The sequence below is a fragment of the Myotis myotis genome, unplaced genomic scaffold (genome assembly GCF_014108235.1).
Source record: "Myotis myotis isolate mMyoMyo1 unplaced genomic scaffold, mMyoMyo1.p scaffold_m19_p_6, whole genome shotgun sequence".
NCBI classification, from domain to species: Eukaryota; Metazoa; Chordata; class Mammalia; order Chiroptera; family Vespertilionidae; genus Myotis; species Myotis myotis.
In genome coordinates this window covers 7,951,734-7,979,175 of record NW_023416368.1, presented here as the reverse complement: position 1 = coordinate 7,979,175, position 27,442 = coordinate 7,951,734, and the positions used below count along the sequence as shown (strand labels likewise).

At 57.7% G+C, this 27,442-nt stretch overlaps 1 protein-coding gene across 1 annotated transcript in view; it reads right to left on the bottom strand.

Annotated features, from left to right (window-relative positions):
• Positions 1–27,442, bottom strand: part of SLIT3 (slit guidance ligand 3) — a 533,716-nt gene that overhangs the window by 41,851 nt on the left and 464,423 nt on the right. The window contains exons 13-17 of the mRNA XM_036313891.1: positions 17,430–17,573; positions 16,128–16,291; positions 6,497–6,647; positions 5,263–5,337; positions 135–278 (exon numbers count right to left, since the gene is read on the bottom strand). Coding sequence (XP_036169784.1) covers positions 135–278; positions 5,263–5,337; positions 6,497–6,647; positions 16,128–16,291; positions 17,430–17,573 — 678 coding nt within the window. The remainder of the gene's footprint in view (positions 1–134; positions 279–5,262; positions 5,338–6,496; positions 6,648–16,127; positions 16,292–17,429; positions 17,574–27,442) is intronic.

The following is a 27,442-nucleotide window of genomic DNA, read 5'->3' as shown; positions in this document are numbered from 1 at the left end:
TGGCTCCAGGAGGAGGAGATTCAAGAGGCCAGGCAGGCGCCTGGGCCTGGTCTGCCGCCCGCCAGTCATCGCAGTCCCTCTGATGCCCTCCCTCCCTCCTCCTTCCAGGCCGTGGCCCAGGCCCTGGCACTTACAAGGTCTTGAGGCCGCTGAGGCCACGGAACATGCGCCCGTGCACCATCTCCAGCTGGTTCCCTGTCAGCATCAGCTCCTGCACGCCCGCTGCTCCGTCAAAGGCGCCCTCTCGCACCTCCTTGATCTTGTTGTTACTGAGGTTTCTAGAAGGAGGGGCAGATGGGTCAGGACAGATGCAGGCAGGGAGTCACTGGCCCTGCAGCCAATCCCTGGAGTGAGGATGGGGTGGTGGGAAGCGCAGCCTTGGGCTCCCAGACGTTTGATTCCAGCACCTGTGCCCGGGGGCAGGGACCCCGGCCCACGGGGGGGGGGGGGGGGGGGGGGGGAAGGAGGGTGAGGAGGGGGCTACCTTTGTGAAACAGACTGTGCGGGGCTTAAAGTCTTTTCAGGGTCATCACCTCTTCCACTAGCCTGGGGACTGCTAGTTTTACAAAGGGGCTCTCTGTTAACTACAGTCACCAATACTGTACCGCACACTCGAAAGTTGCCAAAAGAGTAAATCCTAAAAGTCCTCAACTCAAGAAAAAAGAAGAAAAAGAAAAAAATGTAATTATGTATGGTGACAACTGGCAACTGGATTAATTGTGGTGACCATTTCACGATGTGTGCAAATGTCGAGTCATTATGTTGTAACCTGAAACCAAGCTATGCCAATTATTCCTCAAAAACACGAATAAACAAAAAAGTATGCAAAGTAGGACAAACAATAAAAAGTGTGTGGACGAAAGAAAAGGTGATTCTTGAACTTCCTGTCTTCAACAGATGCCCTTGGTAAGCAGCACTTCCTAAGAGGAGGGGGGAGAAAAATGGTCAATTACGCCCCCCCCCCCCCCCAGCCCCGCCACGGGCTGGGCATTTGCAGAACTCCTAGCTCCCTCACCAGGCCAGATCCCAGAAAGAAACTGACACGTCCTAGTCTCCACGTTTTGAGCATTATTCTGTGAGGGGTTTGGCCACAGAATCACATCAAATTCTCATAGCAAGGCCTACCAGATGGGTGTCATTATTGCCACGGTCTCATCCTGGGGCTAAGGTGACTGAGCTCAGAGAGCTGGAGCAACTTGCCCGCAGTCACACAGCTGAGAAGGGGATAGGAAGCCAGGCTTTCGGGCGCACGCAGAGTCCTCCAGTGAACCTACGTGGCGGTTCCTTAGGTGATGTGGGTATTGACTTTGTTTTCCTAGAGGGGCTCGGTCCTGTCACTGCGAGCAGGCTCTCCCCTCCCCTGCGAGGTCCAGTGACCATGCCAGGCCTGAACAGCCAGCAGGTCCTGTAGGGCCACTGGGGCTGCAAGTTCCCTGGCAGGCGGGGGACCAGCGGGGGGCCGGGGGCCTCTGCAGACCATCCTGAAATGCAGCGCAGGCGCAGGCGGGCGGGATGGATGGAGCGGAAGGTGAGGGCATTGACAGCCTGAGGGAGGAATTCAGCCGCCCGAGCACACAGCAGCCAGAGCCTTGCACCGGATGGTGGTGGTGAGGTCTGCGGGTGGAGACGCGCCGGCTAACTGGCTGAGCACCTGAGGTTGTTAGAGCTGAGGGCTCACTAGAGATGGACCAGCGGGCCCACTGTGTTGCTGGGCATGCCGAGGCCCCGAGAGGAGAGGGCGCTGCTCCGGGTCCCAGAGCGCCACTCCCACCTGCACTGTTGCTTCTCCAAGTGCTCACCTCGTGGGAGCTCTGTGCTGAGCCACAGCGGCTTCAGGGTGTGGAACTGGGCACCTAACAGCCCCAGGCAGCCCGCCTGCCATTGTTCTAAGTAAGGACCGGCCCTGCAAGGTGCTACAGTGGCCACACCTGTGGGCAGGTATGGAGGACACAGATGGCATCTCAGTCCCACTCTCCAATCTGCTCCCCTCCCCCACTTCTATCCTGCTAAGGATATAGGAGCACACCCCTCAGAACCCGCCCCCAAGATCACGGGGGGAGGGGGGGCGGGCAAACGGGGGGCTCTCCCACTGGATTTCTGCTCGCTGCCTGGCTGTCCTTAATCGCAGCTGCTTTTCTTATAAATCCTGTCGTCCTGGTCCAGGAATGAAGGTAATGTTCTGGGTAGACTGCAAATTACCCCCCAAATAGACATAGGAGGCTCCCCCAGCAGCTGTAACTCATGGAAACGCTGGAGGACACAGGTTTGGCTCCTGAGAGTCAGGCTTCTCGGGGATTGAAGTGCAGGGCCGCGATGACAATGAATTGCAGCCGCGGTGCAGCCAGGGCTCCCATCGCCTGACATCTGGTTCTTTAAATGAGCAAAATTAGCATCACGTTCCTGTAAGGCTCGTGAACTGCATGTCCTCAGGCTGGGAGAATGGAAAACATCAGGGAGGACAAAAGGGGAGAGAATGTTCCAGAAGACCAGGCTACTGCTCTCTCTGCATCCATCACAGTGGTGGTGTTCAAAATGGCAGGCGGCCTGGGCTGGAGCCCCGTGCGAGCGAGCAGGCCGGGGCTAGCACTCGGGACGCCGAATGAGGGTGTCGGGGTGTCTGCAGACCCTCCTGAAGGGTCCCGCTCGGCACTCTGCTCAGGGCTCTGCCGCCCACGAGAACGGAGGGTCCCCCTGGGAGGATCCAGGAGGCCCCGACCCAGGCCAGGGTGCTTCAGAGGACGCAGAGGCAGAGGGGCCTGCTCCCACTGCGAGCTGCTGGCTGAGCCTCTCAGGCCTGTTCTAAGGCTTCCCCCAGAGACACGAGGGCCCCGAGGCTGGGATGCCTCTGGGAGGTCTCTCAGCTTGCAGGGCAGCCCGTAAACCAGGCAACGGGAAGGACCTGCAGTGCTGCTGAAGCCCATGCCAGGTGGACGGGCAGTGGGGAGAGAGCAAAGGGGTTCTGGGAACCGAGGAGTGGGTCACGGTGGAGCAAAAGCACCTGGCACACTGGCAGGTCTGGGGGTTCCTGGACACCTCCATGTGGACCCCTCGCTCCCCTGAGGTGGACATTCTTTCTGCAGCTGGGGTTGTAGCTCAAACGTCCACAGAGTCCAGGCAGGTGACAATGCCAGGAGCAGGCCAAGGGGGTGGGAGTGGTTAGCCAGGAGCAGGTCCGGGGGGTGGCAGTGGTCAGCTGGGAGTAGGCCTGGGGGGGGGGTGGCAGTGGTCAGCTGGGAGCAGGTCTGGGGGGTGGCAGTGGTCAGCTGGGAGCAGGCCTGGGGGGTGGCAGTGGTCAGCTGGGAGCAGGTCTGGGGGGTGGCAGTGGTCAGCTGGGAGCAGGTCCGGGGGGTGGCAGTGGTCAGCTGGGAGCAGGCCTGGGGGGGTCAGGAGAACACATGCCCCACCTAAGGGGGGCTGCTCCTCAGGGCAACTCGATCGGAGCCATTTGGGAATGTGGGTCCAGTTCTGCCAGATCTTCTGGTTTTCCAGAAATCCTGATGTTTTAGCGTGTGCCAACTCCTGATTTTTAAAAGTGGGCAACTGGTTCTTATTAAAAACATAATCGTGGCCGGCAAACCCACCCAGGGGGACCCGGTGGTGGGGCTGCCAGTTTCCAGACTCTGGTTGAGAGTCTCCCAGACAGAAACGACTGTAAGTCACCAGAGAGCCGCCATGACCTCACTCTGAAGGTGATGTCATTTGAAAAGTGGCCTCGAGTTACCACAGTGCTAATGACCCCGTGGGCACCAGTTCATCCTTCTGCACCCCTTACCACAAGCGATGCTCAGCGCAACCTCATCATTCTGACGGGCACAGGGGCTCAGAATGGTCCAGAAGGGCACAGCAAAGTCTAAACCCCTAACTCTGTCCACTCTCCTTTTCCCTGTCAGGGTAGAGTTAAGAATGCATCCTGGCCAGGCCAGCATGGCTCAATGGTTGAGCATCGACTTATGAACCAGGAGGTCATGGTTTGATTCCCGGTCAGGGCACATGCCCAGGTTGCTGGTTCGATCCTCAGTGGAGGACATGCAGGAGGCAGCCGATCAATGATTCTCTCTCATCATTGATGTTTCTATTTCCCTTTCCTTCTCCCTTCCTCATCGAAATCAATACAAATATATTAAAAAAACATGAAGAATATACCCTAGGGCCCTGGTCCCACCGTCCTGAGGACACTTAGCAGACTCAGGCATAGGCACAGCTGGCTCTGACCACCAATGGGCAGAATCCAGTGCACCCAGCTCCTCTTGGGGGCATAGGGGTGGTGGCAGGTCCCAGCGCATAAGGATCTCTACTTAACCAAGAGGTGCTGTCAAGTTATCTATACATATAAAGAGGTAATATGCAAATTAGCTGGGAAGCCTTAACGGGTCATGACCGGACCATTAGCATATTAGCTCTTTGTTAGCTCCTATGCATACTGTAGGGCGTTGCTCCAGAGATGAGGCAGAAGTGGGGAGGTGCCGGGAGAATGCGAGACCAGCCTGAGGTGACTCAAGGGTGGGTGGTGCCACGGGAGAAGGCAGAAGGGAGAAGGTGAGAAGGCCGGTGCCATGCATGAAAAGGCAGAAGGGAGAAGGTGAAAAGGCTGGCGCCATGGGAGAAGGCAGAAAGGGACAAGGCGAATTGGGAAGGGTTCCCAGATTGGAGAGGGTGCAGGCTGGGCTGAGGAACACCCCCCCACCCCCGTGCACAAATTTTGTGCACTGGGCCTCTAGTTTTATATAAGTGGTTGCAGCTGGAGGCTGTTGGGCCCAGGTTTACCCGGTCGGGTCACCAGGCTGGCTGGCTGGCCAGCAGTGTTTATATGGATTTATGCACGTGCGTACCCCCCCATCCCCTGCCACACACACGTTTGCTGCCTCTGTGCCATGTGCTCCCCACCTAATGGCCCTGCCACCACTCCTGGCTCCACGCTGCTCACTGACTTTTGACCTTGGACAAGTTCCTTAGCTTTCTGTGTTTCACCCGAGACCCCCATGACTCGTCGCTGATCCTTTCCTGAGTCCCTCCCCCCTCCCTCAGGGCAGATGTGGGTTGTGGGCTGGGGAGCAGGACGAGCAGAGGGCACATGGGGGGGGGGCAGGGATGGCATGGGGCACACACCGTCACAATATCGACGATTTAGAAACAATGATGTTCCGTTTGGTCTGTGTCTACACGCTGTGCCTTAGTGCCTACTGCCCAATAGGGCCACCTGGAGCTGAGGGATCCACCCCCGCCCGCATTCTGCCCAGCCTGCCAATTGCCCAGCTGACTTACATCTTCCGCAGGTTGGGCAACTTCTTGAAGATACCGGTGGCCTCCAGGACAGATATCTCGTTGTCATTCAGTCGCCTACATGAGAAGTGAGCAGATGAGGGGGTGGCTTAGCTGAAGATGGATGGGGCTCTCTCTCCCCCACCTTCTGATGCCCCACCCAGAACCCCCATGGCTTCAGCTGAGTTGCCGCCTGGACCTCACACTCAGCCCATATCAGCAGAGCCGTGGACAATGCAGTGTCCACCCTGCAGTCCACGGGTGGGGAGGGTGGAAAGGGGCAGGAAAGGGCGAAGGCCAGGCTCCTCCCGGGGGAAGCCCCCGGGACTAGGTGTGTTGGGCTTTTGGATACTCAGCATCCATTGCCAGTGATCCGCCTTCACTCAGGAGGGTACCAATGACAGTCACACCGCCAGGAAGGCCTCCTCATGTCCTCCCAAGGCACCCAGCCTCTTGGCTTTTTCCAGATCCTTCTCTCTGCTGGGGCTGCTTGGGGACCCCAGGCCCCCATGCGTAGGTGCTTGGGGAGAGGAGGGCCTGCTGTGACTTGTGAGGCCAAGAGAAGGAGGGTGAGGGTCATCAAGGCCACCTTCATTGACCCAGGGCTTACTCTGCGCCAGGTTCAAGGTGAGTCCTGTGCTCACATTCTCTGATCTAATCGTCCTGGCGGTGGGGTCATTGCCTCCAATTCTGCAGCTAAGAATCTGACCTTCAGGTCTGAGAAGCAGCTGCCCAGTACCAGGAAGACCGGAGAAAGCGGGCATCAGACTCAGGTCTGCCAGCCCCCCCACCTCCCAGTGCTGCGTCCTCCCTCCCCAACCTCCCTGTGGGTAACTTCCTAGCACTTCGTTTTTGGATAAACCATCACACCCCTGTATCAGCATACGTGGAGGCTCAGATACAGCTAACCGTCCTAGCTGCTCTCTCGCTATATGACAGTTACTTGTTTACTCTCCGTCTCTCTGGTTATACTGTAAGCTTCGTAAGGACAGACTGTCTGCTCTGTTTGTTGTGAAAGCTGGTGGGCCTAGCACAGTGCCTGGCTCACAGGTGTTCGGGAAATATTTGCAGAATGACGGACCGTCTTCACCGGTGAGCAAGCTGTCCCCAGGGGATGCCTGGGCAGCTGAGTCAGGGGGGCACCTCAGGAGACCCTGCCAGGGCTGACCCCGGGTGACTGGGGTGGAGGACACAAATGGAGTCCCCGCCCTCCCCCCCCGCCCCGGGCGGCACTTACAGATCGGTGGCATATTCGGGGAGGTGGCTGGGGATGCGGGCCAGCTTCTGGTTGGAGCAGTCCACAACGGTGCCCTCGCAGCGACACTTCTCGGGGCACACGAGGTCCATGAAGCACTCGCTGCTGAATCGGCTGCGGTAATCCTCTGAGCCTGGGCGGGCCAAAGAGGGGGGGCGGCGTCACCAGGGTTCCCGTACCCCGTGAGGTGTGGGCAGTGGGGTGGGGGTGCAGGGACAGTCACAGTGCTGCCCGTGTTTGTTGGCCACCTTGCTGGTGCCCTCCCGCCCCCCAGCTCTCCATCTGGGCTGCCATTCACCGCTCTCATCCCCTGGAGACCCCTCCGTGGGCGCATGAGCTTTTGGGGGGCACGGACCTCTCGGAGGAGCTGAGGGAAGCTAGGACGCCTCCTCCTAGAAGTGCTCCAGGCACATGTGTATGGAATTTGGCTACAATTTAGGGGGCTACTGAGTCCCAATGCTCCTCATCCATGGACCTTCTGAATGTGCGTGACAATCCGAGTGAGCAGACTTTGATGGGGTTCTGATGGGGGCTACACCAGGGGCGAGAACAAAGTAAGGGGAGGGGTCACGCACTCAGGGCCCAAGCAGGGAAGGGGACGATAAAGGAAGGTCCACATAAGGCCACCCGTGACCACCGACACCTGGCTCTAATAGCGGGCGACAGTACCGAGGGCCGGGGCCTGGGGATCGGAAGGCACTGCCCCGGAGTTTGGGGAGGTGGCCGTGTTGCCTGACATTCCTTTAAAAATATGCTGGCAAAGAGTAAACATTTAAAACACAGAGAAGACGAACACCAGCCCTCTGAAGGTCAGATCTGCGCCGCCCCCCCCCCCCCCCGCCCCCTCATGAGTGAGCCCTGCTGAGCTACAGTGAAAGGCCAGTTCTGAGGAGCTAAGAGTATCCGAAACTAAGGTTTATTTTTTCAAAATTTGGTTTTCTTGAGGTTGCATAGTAAGGGTAACAGGGCCAACCACGCGCTGTCTGAGCGACGCCCTGGGAGCCGCTTTATTGATCAGAAATGCCCCCTGACCCCGGGCAAACCTCCACGAGGCAGACCACAGGCCACACCCGCGGGACGGGGCTCTGCTCCTCCTGTCAGACCAGCTAGCGGATGGGGAAGGTCTTCATTAGCTCGCATCAAGGTTCCAGGAGCGCAATGCCAGTCACAAAACAAGGGCCCGGTCCACATGTGTTCAGGGCATCAGCGGGGTGCCATTGGCTCGTGGGGGTGGGGGGGAGGGGGTTGTAATACAGGACAGGCTCAGAGAGCATCATTTCCTCGCGCAGCCCGCCAGGCGCCCCTTGGTGACCCTATCTGCACCTCGAGCAGTGTGGGTGCCGGCAGTAGTGTGGGCACCGGCAGTACCAAGGTCTCAGCAGGAGAGGGGGTGGGTTTGCCTAGGCTTTTCCGCCGATTCACTTTGGTCTCTCCACATGCAAGAAGGGAATCAAGCAATTGCCTGTCTCACGGGGGTCTTACGGGGGTTGTGGTGATGGTGCAAGGAAGACCGAGGCACTGGAGGGTCTCCTGGGAAAGGGGCAAGAGTTGTGTAGATGTTTGTGATTCTGCTTGTTTTTTCTAGAACGTAGTGGAACACTGGGTGTGTCGGAAGCCACTGAGACATCCGAGTAACCCGTGACGATAGCTGACATTCACTGAGCATGGACCGGAGCCGGGCACTGCTCTTTGAACTTCAAATGGGTGAGCACATTAAGTCTCTGAGGGTATCAGGGCTCCGTTTTATAGATGAGGACCCATTTTACAGAAGAGGACACTGAGGCCCGCAGGTGCTCAGTCACGGCCGGGGGATGAGGCTGCCGCCAGGGCCCACGTGACCAGCACCACACTCTAGTGCAGGCGTGCTTCCTGACTAAACCTCAGGACTGTCCAGAAGCCCCACTAGGTGGGGTGGGGTGGGCTGAGCTGCAGGTTCCTGCCCTGGGCTACAGTGAGGTGGGAAGCAGGCGGCTCCCACCCTCTTGCTTCTCCCATGATCAATCTTTAAGAATTCCTGATTGACAATGGATTTGGTGGGTCTTTGGTTCTGAAGTGAACCTTCTCCCTATCACAAGGGGCCAGAGGTCTGGACCTGTCTCCGCTTCCTCCTCACCCCCGCCCACCCCCTCACTTCACTCCAACTTCCACCCCCAGGTTCGCGTGAGCAAAACCTGTCACGGATCCCCATGGTTTTTTGGGGGGTGCTTCCTTGTCCGATGTCTTACACAAATCTCTTGCCCTTGGCCTGCCAGCATCCAGCCCACTGGATAACTCTGACCGGGGCCATTTCCCCCAGAGGCACCCGCGTGCCGAGCCCGGGGGAATTTCATTTGGCAAACCCTGCTAAGTGGCAGCCCTCTGGGTTCCCTGCCAGTGGCTCCATACGGCGGAGCATGCAGGAGCATTTCGCACATATGCTCTGCTTTTCCTTCGGGAGGCGTTCACGTGGGATCCTTGCAAAGCGGAGGGGCCCTGAGAGCTGGTCAAAGGCAGAAAGACAGGAGGGAGCACCGTTTGCTCTTGGACACGCTGAGCCCGAAGACGCGCACCGCCGGGCCGTGTCTGGGGACGGCCGCCGGGTAACGTGTCTTCCTTTTAATCAAGGTGAGAGCCGCGTAGCTCGCAGGAATCGCTCTCTGTCGTGTACTTGGATTACAACGGGCAGACCTCTGCAATGGAGCCGCTGACCCATTTTAATGAAATGGTTTTGCAGTTAGATTCCATGGACTAATATGTTCTTCCCAGCATCCCCCTGCGGTTTTTGTTATTGCCCTGGTCTGTAATAACGAGGGGGTCGGAGTGTAACATTTCGTGTGGGTGGAGGCCAGAAATGTTAATCACGGCGTAGGCACGTAAGCAGAAGGGTCCGTCCCCAGGCACAGCCCGCCTGAAATGCCACCTCCATCGCTTCATTTTTCATGATCGAAACGACCCGGGGTTTCTCGGAGCCATTTGTTCTGTCTAATGCTCATAACCACCCGAAAGTATTTTTAACTTTCCCAGGGCTTTAGAAGTCGGTTCCCATCTCACTGTGCATTTGTCACTGCCAGAGACGCTGAGCCAGGGAGGGTAACCGCACCAGGCGGGCCTGGGGCTCTCTCCGGGCCGGTTCCGGCAGGAGAGCGCTTGGGGGACTTGCAAAGCGGCCATAGAACGAAGCCCGGCTGAACCGGGTCTTGGGAGAGCTGACGTCACGGGCACTCCTCCTCCTGCCTGGGTGGCCTCCTCCCCTCCCGGGCAGCTCAGAACAAGGACACTGGGTACATGATCACAGAGAAGCTTTAATAGATCGGGTGGGGAGGGGGTGGAGGTCCACGGCAAGGCCATTTTATTACGGACAGACCCCTGGCTGGGCAGGGAGGGAGCCCCAGTCGCCCTCTATGATGGATGCGGCTGCAGCGTCAGACTGGCCCAGCCCGGCTGCTGTCACCAGCTGTCTGCACTTTGTCATCCTTCCGGCAACCCGTTTGTGGAGCGGAAGTCACGGCTCCACCATCACCCGATGACCATGGACCTGTCCAAGCACACGCCCAAAGCTCTCTTCCTCTACCTCCAGTATCTCTAAGGCGGGCAGGATGAAAGAAAGAAGGAAAGGAGCAGGAAGAGGGATGGGGGCCGCGGGAGGCCTGCCAGGCTCACCAGCTTGGAAAGAGAGTTATGTGGACAAGCGAAGGGTCATAAGTCATGAGTGGAGTCAAGAGGACATTGCCAGGCGCAGTGGGTGAAGACGGGGACCAGACACCGGCGGCTGGAAAATGCCAACGGTGCTAACGGTGCAACAGCTGTTCCAGGAAGCTCTCCCCTCTATTGTGAATGTAGCCATATGCCTGAGGCAGAGGGAGATGCCAGTGGCCCATTGGGCACAGCCTGGTCACAGCCTGCTGCTGAGGACCAGGGAGGTGCCAACAGGAGGGTACTAAGATGGACACACTCCCCAGGGCCTGGCCCTGGCACGGTGGGCAGCACCAAGGAGCTCAGAATGCCCCCCTGACCCTGTTCAGAGGGAAGGGGATTTCTCCAGGCCCAAGGACTTGTTCTGTACCATATGGATCTTGACATATTTACTCCAAGAGGAGGACCCATATAAACAGCGCTGCTTGCTCTATTTCTTACTCAAGTTATTTTCTATTAACAGAGGTAAGCTTGAAAGGGAATGTTAAAAAAGGACATTTCAATTCCCCATCAACTCAAGTCAAAGTCTTTTTGATTTTATGATTCAAGACAATGGGACTGTCCACAGCTGGGAAGGCTGAGTACTGCAGACATAAAGAACATTAGAACATTCATGCTGCCGTCAGGGGGCCCTGGGTAGGTCAGTGAACCTCTCTGAACCTCGATGTCCTCATCTGTAAAATGGGACTTATCGACAGGGTTGTCGTGAAAACTGAACACGGTAGTGACGTAGAACAGCGCAGTGCCTGGCCCACAGGAGCACTCAGTACATGGTAAGGGATTCAGAGAGGTTCACAGGACTCCCGGGTACTCAGCCAGGCGGGCACGTGGCTGCGCGGTAACCTGAGAGAGGAGACAGTCCAGTCACACATCCCCAGGGGAGCCCACAGCCTGCTCCTGGGTCTAGAACAGGGTTCGGTTCCCACCATGGCTGTCTCTCCTGGGAGAGGGCACAGGCTCCATGACATGCACCATCAACACAATCCTCTGGTTACACTGGGTCCAGGATTTACCAAGAAACAAGCTGAATGGGAGGCGCCAAGACCCCCTCTTCATTGTCAGACAGCAGGTGTCTGCACAGGCGTGTGGCACTGAACTAACACCATGGAAAGAACCTTCGGCCTCCATGTTAACTGCGCTTGAAGGTCAAGGGAACAGACTTCAGTCTGCACCGGCTCAGGGCCCAAGTGCTCCTAAGGAGTGGGGGTCAGGTTCAGAGGAGCCTCCCAGGTTCCATCAAAGTCTTGGACTCACGCCCATGGCCCCATTCCCCTGCTCACATCCCTTCCCATAAAGACGGTGGGTGGGGGCGGGCCTAAGCACTGTGACCTTTGGGTTCACTACACTTGGGAAAATGACCTTGGGCTGGGCTTCTTCCCTGAAACAATGGGGCATAGGCCTCGGGTGTACCCGCTCCCTTTGCGTGGAAGATACGACCGATGGTTTCTGAGCTTGGACCTGCCTCCTCTACCCGGCTGGCATCCAGACTAGATTTGGGGAGCGGCGGCTCCATTTGGGGGGGATGAGGATACACATCTTAGCCTGGCCTCAGGGTGCTTCTCCGCCCCTTTCCGCCCGTATCTCTCCCTGGAGGGGAAGCACTCAGCGGTGTGGAGACTCCCACCCTGCCCGAGGCTGCCCCGAGGGTCTGGCGGGTGCGGCTGCGGTGTCCGGAGCAGAGAGGTGTCCAGCGGTGCGGCGGCGGGCCATGCTGCAGGAGAGCGCGGGGCCTTCCGCGGTGCTTGACAGAACCATGTTCCGTTTCCATCGTTCCACCACATGGTTAGATCAAGCACAAAGGAAAGCCCCGCGGACCGGGCAGTCAGGTCAGGAAGCAGCGTCAGAGAGAGGACAGCTCAGTGGAAGCAGCGTGGAGAGGCGGGAGCCGGAGGAGGCCCCACGGAGCGTGATTAGTACCAGGAGTGGGGGCCGCGGGAGCACTTCCGAAGACAGGAGCCCCTGCCCCGAGCCCACCCCAGGAGAGACACTGGAGGGGGGGAAGGGAGGGGGGAGACCCAACACCTCTACTCAGGATGTCGGGGCAGAACGCACCCTTCCCCAGAGAATGAAAGCAGCAGGTGTCCGTCACGTCACAGCCTGAACTGAGCCTCTGCACCCCACGCGGTCACCCCTCTGATCCCAGACGACGCCAGACTCAGCGGAAGGGCCTGCTGTGTGCTCAGTCCCGAGGCCCCCCAAGCAGAGCCTCCCAACAGCCCTCCCAGCCCCTTGCTAGAGACGCGCCACCATTCCCGGGGGCCTGGCAAAGCTGCCATGATCTCCAGGAAAAGCCCTCTGATGTGCCACAATTCAGGAGTCGCCTCAGTGTCCTTCAGGGTCCCCAGAAACCCCCTGGCTGATGGACGTCCCTCCCAGATTGCCCAAGATATAACGGGGGCGGGGGGGTGAGTCCGAGGGAAAATACACGTTTCTAGCAAGGGAGGCAGAAGGGGGAGCCAATGGGGCCCCGCACTGGGACAGAGACCCGCAGTCACAGGGCTCTGAGGACACGGATTTCACAGAGGTGCCGGTGCTCCCAGGAGGGGCCTCTTTCAGACTAAGAGGAGGAAGGAGGGGAGGACACCAGTTCTGGGCCCTTGGTGAGTTCCTGATTTCTTCCATGTGAATCACGGGGTGGGGTGGGGGTGGGGAGGCAACAGCTAAGTATTTCGGATGCCAAGGCCCAGGTGAGGATGCTGGGCTTTATGTCCCCGGGATCCTACAAGAGATCGGGCAGCTTTCATGCACCTGCTGGCTCAGGACTCCCCCACCCCCACCCTCCAGCCACTGGGAGGAGACGTGTGTACCTGGAAGAGACCTGATCCAGGGCCAGGTGGCCCCCCCTTCCCCCCGCCCTGTGTTGGAGGGACAGGGTCACTGTCCTTCCACAGTGTGCTTTTGGGACGAGACCATTTCAGCATCTGGACGTGCACAGGTGTCTGCAATGGGTGGCCAGGCAGCCAAGGGCACCGCGCAGCTCTGGGTCTGGCCCCTGGTCTTCCTAAGCCCTCCCCTCTGACCGACCAGAGTTGGCCGGTCATTCAGACCCAACCCTGCTTGGACTCCAGACAGGCAGGGCTCTGTAAGTGCTCTGGTTTGGGGATCTGGTGCTCAGGTGTGATAGGCCGTAGGGGCCACAGCAGGGACACAGCCCGCTCCTGCCCCAGCTCCCAGCCTGAACACCAATGAGGCTTTCCTGCTCTCTGGTCTCCTCAATGACAGCCAGGGGAGGGGCCAGGGAGAAAGCTATGGAGTCTCCACAGCCTGTCAGAGCTGGGTGTCAGAGCTTGTCCCTTCTCCCGTGCGGCTCCGTCTCTCCCTCTCTGACAGGGTCTGGTGAGCCAGGGGCTCTAAAGCTCTAATTCCCTGAGTGCCATGCTGTCGGCCACCTTTGCACATCTGGTGTCCCCACCTCCGGACTTTTTGCCAGGAGAGTTGCCTCTTGCTGCCGGGTGCCCACACACACAGTGGCAAGGTGCGGGGGGGGGAGTCGAGAACGAGGGAAGACAGCATCTTCCAACTGCCCGTGCTCCCCGGGGTGGGCTCGGGGTCCCCACAGCCAGACGGCGCCCTTCCGGGAGGACTTAATCGGGCCGTCAGATCACCCCAGCTGGCAGCCTCTGCCTCTAGCCTGACCTGCTGCCCAGGGAGGTGGGTGCAGCTGATGGAGCAGACGCAGAGCTGCTGGAAGCCCAGACCCACCATGAGGGGCTTTATGTGCTGCAGGAGCCGCCCTCAAATTGGCTCCTAATTACATCAGCTGCCTCTGCAATGGGGCGCTTTTAGGGGGAAGTAAAGCGCAGAGTTATTATCTGTCAAATCCACTACGTGTCACCTGCCCCTCCTCCTTTCTTCCTGGAAGCAGCGTTAGGGCTCTGGCTCTGCTGCCCAGCATCCCCCAGAGCCCAGGCCTCTGGGCTCAGCAGCTCTCTCTCCCTCCTCTGCAGCTCAGAAAACAGAAGCAGGCAGCATGCTCTCGCTTTCTCTGCCTTCAGAGCAATAACAGAGGGAGGGGCGTCCATCATGTCTGCTTAGTACGGATTGAAACAAGGTATTTAGAGAGTGTCAGGCCAGGGGCCGCCCGTTGTCCTTGTCTGCTGCATGTGTATTTCCCACCATTCCTGCCCCACACAGAGCAAGCAGCCGATCCTGCCGTGCAGAGGCAGGAAGGCTGGGGCGAAGCTAGAGTCAGAGCCAGGCTCTACCGCCCTGTGTCCTGGGTCTACTCGCTACTTTCTCCTACTTGCCCCTCCCCCCGACCCCAGCATACAGTCACGCCTGTGTCCCTGGGAGATGCCAGTCTCAGACCCTGCCCCCCAGAGCCCGGGCATCAACCTGGAGCCCGACACCAAACAGGACCCCGTGAGAGAGACTGAGGGTTGGTTGGCACCTGCCTTCCTCTCCCTCTGATTGCCCCTCTTCTTGAGCACAGCTGCCTGTCAGAGTGAATGAACGCGGCCGTGGCCAGACAGGCCGGGGACGGAGGGGACAGTGTCAGTCAGGAGGAGAGGCCCCCGGGAGGGATGGCTGAGCCTCAGGGGCAGCCCTGGGTGGGAGGAACTTCAGACAGGGTTCAGGGGTGGGGTGGAGGGAGGAGCCATTAGACTGGGAAAGACAGTCATTCAAGGAGCTGGTCCTCCTTCCCAAATGCTCTTCTCTCCCAGATGCTGCGAGGAACAAGCTAGACCGGGGTCTGGCCCCGCCTCCACCATGGCTGGCTGTGACCTCGGGGTGCCTGTCACCTCTGAGCCCTGGGCTCCCTCTGCTGCAGGGCGGGGCCAGTCCTGCTGGCCACCCAGGACTCTGGGAAGAACCAAGCAGAGCAGGCGGCACAGTGCTCACCAAGGTGAGAAACTGCTCTCCAAGCAGACATGCTGCTCTGGGGAGACCACTGGGAGCAGCGCCTCCTAGTGCCCAGACTCCCTGTTACCCCCAAGACTCTCCAGGTGTTTGCTGCTGTTGAAAAAATAAAAATAAAACAGCTGAAGTCATGCACGTGCTGGCTTTTCTGGAGACGTGGACTCAGGGGTCTGACTTGGAGGACAGGAAGGGCTTGCCAGCAGCAGAGGCCTGCCCTCGGGCCCTCTCCGGGCCACCCAGCTGGCGCTGCCCGGGAAAGTGCGCTTCCGCACGCCGCTCTGGAGCGGGGAGAGGAGAGGTTCTTGCTGACACGCGGATTGTGAGGTTGGTGCAGCATCTCAGCACGTCCTATCAATCTCTTACCGCTGGAACACAATGCGGCTTGGTGATTTTTTTCCAGGAGCAAATGACAGTCATCTTTAACTGCCCATTCCCCTAACTACTGGGTCAAGGAGAGCGACCTCCCTTTCCAGGAAGAGCTGAGAGCCCCCTGCCATTCAGCCAGTGTCTCTCCTGGGGCGGTGGGGAGCCAGGCGGCAGAGGGAGCCTGGGGACCGGAGGGCAAGGCTTGCTCTTTGGCAATCAGAGTTACCAGTCTGGCGGGGGGAGCTGGCAAAAATATCTGTGAGACCTGTAATCCACTGTGGTTGAAGGGCTGCACCAGGTGGTCTTAGAGGGGAGAAAGAGGCCCCCAAGATTGTATGCTGCCTGCAGCCTGGCCTGTGGAATACCTCTCTACCTGCCACTTGGGGAGCACGCTTTAGACACTAGGAAAAATGCATAAAAAGCCTGTCCCAACCTCTAGCTTCCACCTAGCCCCGGAGATACGCTGCTGCCTGGGCTCCGTCTCTCCTGAAACCACGCATCCCCCTGCCACCCCCCTCCCCGCCCATGATTTTACTGTGTGTGTGTGTTTTATTTTAAATCCATAAGGTAATTGGTTTTCTGCAGGACTAACTGAATTTCCCCAATTTAATTTGCAAAGCTGCTCCCAGGAGCCACTGCAGCTCGCTGTCCTCCAGATCGGATTACGGGCCTCCAGGGGCGCCTAGGGGAGGTGGGCCCGCCCTAACCTGATTACCTGAGCAGCGGAACTTCTTGCTCTTGACCTGGCTGATGCGCTTGTTGGCCAGGCGCCGGGGGCTGCTGCAGCGTGCCCCGCTGGTCTCGATGGGGTTGTCCTGCAGGTAGTCCGCCAGCCACTTCAGATGGCAGTCACACACAAACGGGTTTTGGGCTAAGTGGCTGGGAGAGGGAGGGGCGCTCATCAGGAGTGACCTGTGGTGCCCACACCACCCCCTCCCGCCTGGTGCTGGGCCCTGGCCATCCAGCGCATGGATCCCTCCCTCATCACCCCAGGAGGCCTGGGGGACATGGGCTGCTTTCAGAGGGGACCAGAGAGGGGCTGGGCACTCGGCCTCGCCCACTCGGGGCAAGACCTGCCACGGATCCCGCCCCCTCCCCCCCCCCCCACGCCAATCCTGATGGGCAAAGCGAGCTGCAGGCCTAGGGTGTGTGCGTAGAGAAGACTGTGTTTCACGTCTCTGAGCTCTGCCACACAGGCGCATAAGGAAGCTGGCAGGGCGACGGGCACATGGGGGTGTTCCATAAAAAGCAGCGGCACGGCTGCTGTCATCGCGCCGTCGTGAGCAGCACCATGGCCTCGCTCTCCTTGGCTCAGTAAGAAAACCCTGCAGAGCTGCACACGGTGCCTGGCACGTGGTAGGGGGCCAATAGGTAGCAGCTGTTCCGCTCTTTATTGGTTCCTGTCTCTTGCTACGGGCCAAGTGCCAGATGACTCAGACGCCCCAGGCTCACGGCCAGGCCACCGGCTGGGGTGAGGGTCTCAGCGTGGGGCTGGAGCATCAGAAACATGGCCCGAGACCTGACCTGTGCGAGGTGGTCAGCGATCTCACGGACCTATCTGCGAACATGTGCAGTGCTTGGGAGTGAGGAACTGCTCCCAAGGCGGGAGGTGAAATACCCCCAGGGTGCCCGTATCAGAGGGTAGCCGGGGTGGGGGTGGGGCTCGGTAGTGGTGGGTTATCCTCAGAGAATATAGTGGCTGCAGTGAATAAGAGAGCAGTTGAAGGGCAACTCTGCCTGGATTCAAATCTGGATTCTCACTAGCTGTGCAACCTTGAGTAAGTTACCTAACCACTCTGAGCCCCGGTTTCCTCTCACAGAACCGGGGGATCATAACAGCACCTACCGCAAAGGGTTGTTATGAGGCTTAGAGGTTTGTATCCAGGGGAAGAACCAAGTGTGGCGCCCTGCATGGTGTGAGCTCAGAACAGGGCAGCTGTACCGGTCGGTGCCCACTCTGCCCTCAAGCGGGGGTCCCCGTGGCCATGTGCGGTCCCTGCGGCCTGGGCGTACTCACAGCGTCTGGATGGCCTGCAGAGGGGCGAAGAGCCCCTTGCTGATGGTCTGCAGCTTGTTGTCATAGAGGGAGAGCAGGTTGAGGTTCTGCAGGTCCTGGAACGTGTTCACCCGCAGGCAGTTGATCTTGTTGGCATTGAGGAGGCTGCAAGCACAGGAGAGGCGGGTGACTCGCTGACCCTGGTCGTCAGCCGTGGGCCCAGGGCTGATGCAGGGACCGGGCTGCAGAGCTCCCTCGCTCTCCTCGCAGCCAGGATCCTGATGCTGAGCAGAGAGAGAGGGTCTCGCCTTCCTGTGGCCACAGACACTTAGAAGATGCCTGGGCATGGGAATGGGCATGCGGGGCACCATGGCCGCTGTGCCGCCCTCTGCCATCATCTGGAGCCTCCCCTCGAGCCCGTGCCCGGGAGGAAGGCTGGAGATGGCGCCCACGTGCGCGGCTTTCTGCTCTAGAATGCAGAGGTTCCAGGACTAAAAAAAAATAAAAAATCATATGCACACTGTTTCCAAGCTGTAGTTGACTGACTAAAGGCCATTCTGATTCAGAAAAGTCCTTGGTTCTTTGGGATCACTTATTCCACTGGAAATCTGATGAAGCTATAAAGCAGTGGTTCTCAACCTTCTGGCCCTTTAAATACAGTTCCTCGTGTTGTGACTCAACCATAAAATTATTTTCGTTGCTACTTCATAACTGTAATGTTGCTACTGTTATGAATCGTCATGTGAATATCTGATATGCAGGATGGTTTTAGGCGACCCCTGTGAAAGGGTCATTCGACTGCCAAAGGGGTCGCGACCCACAGGTTGGGAACCGCTGCTATAGAGCATCCTCCCAGAAAGCACACATCCAAGGGTGGGCTTGTATTGCACTGTTTTCTTTCTTTCTTTCTTTCTTTCTTTCTTTCTTTCTTTCTTTCTTTCTTCTTTCTTTCTTCTTTCTTTCTTTCTTTCTCTCTCTCTCTCTCTCTCTCTCTCTCTCTCTCTCTCTCTCTCTCCCATAGAAACATGCCTTTCAGGTGGAACTCAGTCCATCCAGCACAGGCGATGCTGGGAGGGGTCAGGGAGTTTTCCAGATGCAGCTGGAAAGTCAAGCAAATTTGGGACCCCTTAGGATCCACACTCCCCAGACTGACTAGTGGTGCCCTTGCCACTGTCTTAAAGTAACCTCCCAGTCCCTCTTAAAGGGAAGCAGGGGAGGGGGAATAGAACTAACGAGCTAAACATGGAAGTTTCAAAATTCCTATTTTCAGGGCTGGCCCAGAGCTTCCCTTGCAGGGAGCAACCCATGAGGCTCATAACAGACTGTCTTGTCTCCGGGGGCCTTTGATGCCAGGGTCCCCGGGGCTTCTGCTGGCAGCGGTGGGGCTGCCCTGGCGGCGGAATCATCTGTGCCACCTGTTCCTGCTGCAGCCGGTGTGCGGGCAGCTGCGGCTGTGACAAGTGGAGGAACTGCCTGTGTAATCTGGCAAATAACGGGCAGGGTCCCCAGGGCTCGCACAGATGTCCTCCTGCCTCACGCTGGAAAGGAGCTCGTGTTGCTGGAACACGTCTCGTGTTTGCCAAAGTGCCTTTCTGACGGCCTCGTATTCTCACAGTAACCTGGGCAGATGGGCAGAGCGCGCCTCTCAAGTCACAGGCGGGGAAACCGAGGCTGAGTGGGGAGGGGCCTGCCTGAGGTCACAGGCTGGGAGTTGTTATGATCACTGGGGCTGCAGAGGGACCGTGTCTTCTGTATGAACGCCTCACCTCCTGCCCACTTCTACCCGCTTTGTAGCTCCCTCGCCCTAGGATTTCCTGTGCTTTATAGATCACATTCTAGTCGAGGCCCCTCCATGTGGGGCATTCTGAGAAGGATGCCAGGGAGCAGAGAAACAGGGAGCAAAGCTAGAGAGCCCACAGGGCCAAGCAGCCAAGAGTTAGGGACAAACGGACCCTACACACACACACACACACACACACACACACACACACACACACTTTTTGATTGGTTTGTTTAAAACAAGAAGTATGTGGTAAATGACTTGTTCCAAACTTTGATATTCAGGGCCTCCCGAGGGTACTGTCTGGGCTGGTGAATAGTGAACCATTTAGCGAAGAGGCCCACTCTGAGGTGCCGTCCGATGGCCCAAGGATAGGCTCCTCCCCGCAATACAGTGCAACATCCCACATGTAAATATGTTCATTCAGTCCTCCCAGTGTTTAAAATCCCCCCTCTCTCTCCCTCCCTGCCCCCCTCCTTTTCCCCCCTCCTCTCTCCCTCCCTCTCTCTCTCATACACACACACACACACACACATATATAACAGATTTCTATTTTTTTTGAAAAAAAATTTAGAATCTGGGTCCACTGGAGGCACCTATGGAGTGGCTGCCCCTTTCGATAGAACATATGCCCTGTTTGCCACAGTCCTCACTTCTCCCTATTGTCTGCCCTTCACTATTCCATCTACCTTGCCTGCCTGCGTAGGCATTTAGATTTGAGACGCTAGTGCAGATGCATAAGCCCAATTGCAGGGCTTGGTTCTGGGGAGTGCAGGACGCTGGTCAAGGCAACCATGACCTGCCTTGAAAGTGTCCAAACTGCATCCCGCTCTGGCACCCTCTGCTCCCCTCAGAATTCTCGGGGCTTCTTTTTCAGACCCAGATGCTGTCCCATTCCCTGCTGCTTCCAGATCTCTCGGCATGGGGTGCTATCTTGAGGATGTGAGGTGTCTCACCACCCAGGCTGGCAGAATGACTCGCCAAGACAGCACAGCGGGTGGCCTGCGTGGAGCAGGAGCTCAGGGAAACACGAAGGGCGCTGGCTTGGTCCCCTTTGCTCTCCCAGGACGTGTGGCTCCTAAGGCACGACTCGGGGGTTCAGGGAGAGGCAACATTAAGCTGGGTATCCAGATCGAGGTGCCGACGGCCTCACTGATCCCAGCCCGGGGGAGGCCTGACAGCAGGTCCCTCCTCTCTCCTCGGGAGGAAGGCTGGCAGCCACTCCCCCCACTCTGCTCCGTGCATGGAACACGGACAAGTCGGAGGGGCACTTAAGAAACACCCGGTCATGGAGCAAATAGAGAGCACACAGCTATTGGAAAGGGGGTTCGGCAGCTCGACAAGAAGGCCTGAGCACAGGCCTCCTCCCTCCTCACTGCAGGGACCGATGCGCCCTCTTTCTTGATCTGCCCTGGTTCTCGCCCCTGAGACAGGATGACAATCATGACACAGACCACAGTCTGTGTGCAGCCCTGTGCTACGCACTCTCCATAGCCCTTTCTGTGCCGTATTTCCTCTCACCCGCATGTCCTCATTTTGCCGATGAGGAAACTGAGGGTCAGGGTGGCCCCCCAGCAGTAAGTGAAGCTCCAGCCACTCGACTCCACAGCTCATCTCTGACCCACTACGTACAATCCATATTCTCTCCTCCTGGCCGATGGAAGGGGTTCCCGTCCCTGGGGAGGGGTGCTCTTGCCTGGCTCTGGAATGCACTGGGCGCGCCTCAGGTGGACGGGGTCTGGCTGGGTCTAGGTGACGCTGCTGGCCTCTGGGTTGTGTAGAGGCACCTTAGGAAGGACTTGGCACCACGTTGGCAGACGGGCTGCTCAGCACACAGCCGTGGGCACAGAGGGGCTGGTCTTCACTGACGGTTCACCCCTGCACCATGCAGGGCTGTGGCCTTTAGGGACCACTGGCTACATGCTGATTTGGGGGGTGGTGTGCTCGTCTGTGCTCCCCTCTCCTGAGCTCTCAGTCTCCTCTGGGCAGGCCAGGGGATAACGATGAAGCAGAGACGACAGCCTCCCTTATGGAAGAAGGGGCGCTCCAGCTTGCCATGGTCAAGAGGCTGCTGGTATGCGAGCTCAGAACTTGGACGCCCCAACTGGCTCCCAGCTTGATGGACTTACAGTTGGAACCAGAGAGTCAGGGGGCTGGGGGCATGTCGTGTTCATAACTATTTCCCCAGTGGCAGATCCAACCGTGCTGTGGGGACACCTGCTCCCAGACCCAGCACCCAAGGGAACCTCAAAGTCATATAAACAAAAGGGAAGGAGTGCTGCAAGGATCAGGCCAGGTGAGCATCTGTGGTCACAGGACCTAACAGGTGATATGTCAGGTCATAGCTAACAGGTAATAAGTTCTATGTGTGGCCAGGCACTCGCCACGCGCCTGTCCAATATTAACTCCCCGAAGCTCCCCACATCCCGATGAAGTAAGTGTTCTCTTCCACCTGACAGAGGGCACCCCTGGGACTCAGACAGCGCAAGTGCCTTCGCCCTAAATTGCACAATTAGCAACCGGTAGGTAGATTGAGAGCTGGATCCATGTCACCTAAGCCCACAGACTTTACTCCTGGCCACCGGGCCCCTGACGCTCAGCCCACTCCCACTAAGGGACCGGGAATCCCCGGGGGGCCTCCGGGAGGCATGGGCCTCATCCTCCCAGCCACTCCTAGCACTTAGCAATGAGTCCATCACAGAACCAAACCAAAAGAGCTGGGCTTCACAGAGGAGATGAAGGCGAAGGGCGCCACCTCCTAAATTCACTTCCCAGGGTAGCTCTGCCGGCACCCGCCGCCCCTTCTCGGAGCACTTTCAGCATCCACATATGTTCCGTGTCAAGAGGGATTAACGCTCAGCCCATCAACTAACCAACACAACATGCTGCGGAGAGATAATCCTTTCCAGGAGCTGCGCCTGCAGGCAAAGCCACGCAGGAACCAGGAGCCGCTGGGGACCGGGGCGTGGAGCTGGGGGGCATGGACCAGCCTGTCCTACTGAGGAGGGCTCCGGCCTCCAGGCCTCCTGGCCTCCTGTCCTCCTCCCGCGGGGGGATGGGCCTGGCCGGGCAGGAAAGCTCCCAGGAGCTCATCTCCGCAGCTTGCACTTCACTCACTCAGGTCCAGGCAATACAGGGAGATGGACCACAGGAGGGGAGTGAGGTCCACCCTGATCAGCGAGAAGCACCCACCACACCCAGTCTCCCAAAGAGGCCACCGGGCAGACCACTGGGGTCCCATTTTTAGCGACTACCCTGGGCCGGATCTTTTCATTGCTAATCCCCCTGGGGCCCACAGCCTTGGCTGCTAGGCTAGGAAAACACAGACATCTGGGGCCAGGTTTAAGGATGACTTGCATTCAAATCACTGTGGCAATGCCAGCGGTCCACATGTGGCTTCAGTGGCCCAGAGCTATCTTTCCCGGGTGTTCATATCCTCATAGGTGCCGTGGGCCACGGGAGACAGTGGCCTCTCTCCTCCTGGGATAGGGAGCTTGTGTGGAAATGCCGAGTGCAAACTCCAAACTCCGCAGTGGGGGGCCTTCTCTGAAAGCTGGTGCCAAGGAGGAGTGCAGCAGCCCCTCCCCGGAGAACAGGGAAGCCCCTCCAGGAAAGGGGGGCAAAGGGCGGGCCCAGGCTCCTGCCAGGGCGGGCTTCATGGTGCCCCTGTTCCTAACTGAGGCTAAGGAGTCACTTGCTGCTTCACACACACTCAGATGCAGGTACACGGGAGGAAAGACGGCACCCACAACCGCAGGGCATGGAACACTTTCTTACAAAGGCTCTTTGTGGTTACACACAGACCTCTGTGTATCCGGGCAGTATTCCGCACCATCACACATTGGCAGAAATGGTTAGTGAGGGCATCTGTTAGGGGAGCTCCTCTGGACCCCTGATTAAGCTGCCGGATAGAGAGTCAAACCTCCCTCATTAATTTGTCTTCATCTTTAAAAAAATTTCTCTACTATTAACCTTCTGCCCTCATGAATTTCTTTACCCATTAATTGTAGTAAGAGCCACTCTCCCGCCTTAGAACAAACATGCTCTCATCCTTCCCCTATGAAATATGGGGGATTTATTCTGACCTTTGGTAGCTTACTGAGGCCTGACCCGGGAGGAGCCTGGTGATGCCTGGTGCTGTGAGATCGAAGGACTCTGACCTGCCCAGAACCTCCTCTGCTCTGTGCATGGGTGTTCTGGGCCAGGTCATGCTACACGCTCACTAGAGGACACGGGGAGCCCTCCTAGTCCAACAACGGCGAGGGGACTGTCCACATCTCTCCTGATAATGACTGCACTGCTGGCCACTGGTTGTCATGGTGACGCCGGATGCAGGGGAAATTGCAAATGCAGCAATGCCATCGGGTGGCCGGTCTGAAAAACAGGATCTCCTTCAGCTCCACAGACTCAGGGGGGCCCTGGGGGCAGGGTGCACACAGCTGGGCTCCCCCAAGGCAACCAGCGGGAAGCTGAGATCCGGAGAGCCGGGCGGGGGAGCCCTCACCTGTTCTCAGGAGACCAAGGGACCTCCCCTGGTGCCACAGGCTTGTCCCTCCACCCCCCAACAGCAAGTGGGGGAGGGGGGAAGGGAACCTGCCTATTGATGGCTACCTGGTTACTAGTAAGTCCTTTAAGAGGAGTCCACCATTCACTCAGTGACCAAGCATGGAAGGTCCCAGACTTGAGTCTCCCCAAGGGCTTTCCTTAGGAAGCTCCGGTGCTCAGAGGGAAGAACTCCCCCCTCCAGGATGAGTCAGAGAGCATGTCTGCCTCTACTGCTGGGAGCATCCTCAGCCTCTCCCTCTCCCCAGTTTAAGGACCCGCAGCTCCTCGAACGCCATCTCCCAGGGCTCAGGGGGAGCATCGGTGGGGCGGCGACCCCCAGCCAAAGCACGTTCCATGGAGATGAGGCACCCATTGCAAGAGGAACTGACCGCAGCCCCTTCCTCCTGGGCGGAGTCGGGGAGGATTCCTGTCCCGGATTTCCCCAGCTAGTTCTGCAGACCTGCTGTGCCTGGGTCTGCAGCAGGAGTCTCTGGCGTGGATTCTGGTATCAGACTTACATGCTGACGATGGCCAGGTCACTCAACCCTCCAGTGCCTCAGTTTCCCCATCTGTAAAGTGGGCTTCCATCATTTCTGTAACCATGCGATGGGATGGTGCACGTGACGTTCCCGGGCACAGGCCCCGGAGCACATTAAGCATTCAGTAAAAGCAAGCGCGTTTATTAGCAGCAGCGGCGATACCAGGGAAACAGCTGGCGAGGGAAAGTGAGCTGTAGGGAGTGACGTTTTGCTCGCTGCCCGGTAATTGGCATGTTGCTTGGCAAACTCTGAGATCCTCAAATGGTCTTGTCTGCCTTCCAAGAAAATCAAACAACAGGTGCCTGGCTTGTCTTAACTGATTCCAGCCCCAAGACAGTCTGGTTTGGTTTAAGACCTCCTGGAGCAGGCTTCACATTGGATGTGGCCAGCGTTCCACAGGAGCGTCCACCTCCAGTGACGGCCGGCCCCAGGTGAGTGGCCTTTCTACGCACACCACGCAATCACTACATGGTGCTCTTTTCCCCGAGGGAGGGGAAGGGGGAGGGGCGGCCACAGCGTAGCCTTCAGATGCCCATCAGAGGAGGAAGTGACCTCTTTTCTTGCTTGAGGGAGGACTGACCCTTGAGCTGCAAGGTGAGGGATTGTGGGGGGTCACTCCGCGGGCTGTGCACCCAGGATCACCAACTCCATGAAGTCCCAGGAGCCCAGGAGCCTGGGGGGCAGTGGGATGGAGAGGAGCTAGAGCATACCCCTGCTTCCGGCGAGGAAGAGATGGAGGGAGCCTGGGACAGGTCATGTCTCCGGTTGTCCAACTGCTCCCGTCCTTGGTATTGGGGGCATGTGCCAGTGTCCTCCCTTGGATTCTGAGATGTCTCAGGTCTCAGCAGTTTTGGAGGCAGTCTCTAAGCACACTCCTCGTTCAGATGGGCACCTGACTCCCTCCCCAGCCCCCTGCTTGAAGATGACCTGCTGCCCTGCACCCCCTGAATATAATGAGGGTCGTTGCTAATAACTGATGAATGTGTGTTCGTGCAGTGTACGTCTGCAGGAACTGACGCTGTTCAGGGTTAAGCACAGGGTGACATACCAGCTATTTTGAAAATGATGCAGGAAGGTGTGTGCGTCCCAGGTTGGCAAGTTTGGTGGGAAGGCTGAAACGTTTAGAGAATGGGGGAGGGGAGGGCAGGCAGGACAGCGATGACCATGCACCCACTTTCTTACTGGCAGCATTGGGACAGGTGCCCAAAGGGAAATAGCCAAGGTCACTCCATGGGGGAAGGCGTGGCTTTGTGATGAGTGGAGCGACAGAGAGAGAAGAAAAAACAAACCTTTCGCAAAGAGCCTGGGAGTCCAAGGAGAGGAAATTACCGACTGCCAGGGCATTCTAATCAGAGCCGTCTTATCAGAACGTCTCCCCGTCTAACGAGGAGAAAGCCAGTCTCCAGTGGGCTGAGCGCTAACTTAGATCTAATCAGGCCTCCTTCCAACACTCAGCAGGCCAAACCCCATGGCAGAGACCCTTGCTGGTCCTTTCTGCAAACAGCCGGCCTGAGCTGTGTCAATCTTAGGCGTGTGTGTGTGTGTGTGTGTGTGTGTGTGTGTACGCGCACGCACGTATGCTTTTTCTTTTCTCCCAGCTACTCAGCTCCATCTGCTTAAAATCATAATGTGAAGATGGAGTTGCCTGCTTGGCCCACGCAAAGCCCTGCAAGTCTATTAACCCCTGACTGCTGCAGCTCCAAGCTGGGACACATTTCCTCTTTTAAAAACACACATTTATCGAACCTTCGCCGCGTGCCATGTACTGTGCTCGGCTCCTTCACACACGCAAGGGCATTTTCCTCCTCACACCAAACCCAGAGTGTAAAAGGACATCAGAAAGGCTCCTGCTCCAGCCCCAGCCCGTGGAACACAACATCCCCCCCATCCACCTCGAGGCCGATGCTATGGTTACTCTTCTTTCAAGGGAATAATCGCTACAGTTAACTGGCCTTATGGTGGCAGCCAGTTTCTTTGCCACAAGCAGAGAACACCATCTGTGAATCACCCAGCGCTCCGCAGGGCCCTGTCCTGTCCTTCTAACAAACGGCCTCCCAGGCCCTCGGAGGTCTGGGACCTCTGAATATGAACGTGCCCCGCAGCGAGGAGGACACGAGACAGAGCAGAGGGAGACGCAGAGAGAAGGCCAGCCTTCCCCTTGCTCTCAGCCTGCTGCTCTGATGGACGTGCTGCCTGGAAGCTGGCTGGCACCTCCTCGAGACATGACTCACACACTGTTGTCCGAGAGGAATCTGCCCAGGCTGAGCCTTAAAGGACACCGGGAGGCAGGGAGCAAAGAAGTGAGGAGGGAAGGGCTGGAGGCACAGCCTCACTTCCTCTTACAGGAAGCGTCTTGGGTGCCACCTTGTAAGACGTGCTGCCGCCATCCCTCTCTCCATCCTCGCTCCTGGCCTCTCACCCCCTGGAGACTCGCTGGACTCCCTGGTCTGGAACCTCACACTGCAGCTCCGCTCAGGAGGTCCCCCTCCCCTTCCTCACTGCCTGTGGCTTGGAGGTGATTTTATTTTATTTTATTTTATTTAAAAAGATATTTTATTGATTTTTTACAGAGAGGAAGGGAGAGGGATAGAGAGTTAGAAACATCTATGACAGAGAAACATTGATCAGCTGTCTCCTGCACACCTCCTACTGGGGATGTGCCCGCAACCAAGGTACATGTCCTTGACCGGAATCGAACCTGGGACCTTTCAGTCCACAAGCCGAACCAGTTAGGGCTGATTTTATTTTTTGAAAATATATTATTATTGATTTTCAGAGAGGAAGGGAGAGGGAGAGAGAGAAACATCAATGATGAGAGAATATCATTGATCGCCTGCCTCCTGCACACCTCCTACTGGGGATTGAGCCGGCAACCTGGGCATGTGTCCTTGCATGGTTCCCGGGAATGGAACCGTGACCTCCTGGTTCATAGGTCGACACTCAACCACTGAGCTATGCCAGCTGGGCAGAAAAGACACACAAATACACACACACACACATATGCACACACACATACACACGAACACATTCACACACGCACGTACTCATTTGAACTCAGATGCACACCTCGGTGAGCATGCATCCCGTGCTAGTCAGAGGGTGGAGCCTTCTGAGCCACAGGGCCACGTGAGCTCCCCGAAGTTTCTACACCTTATGCTCTAGGTTGCTCA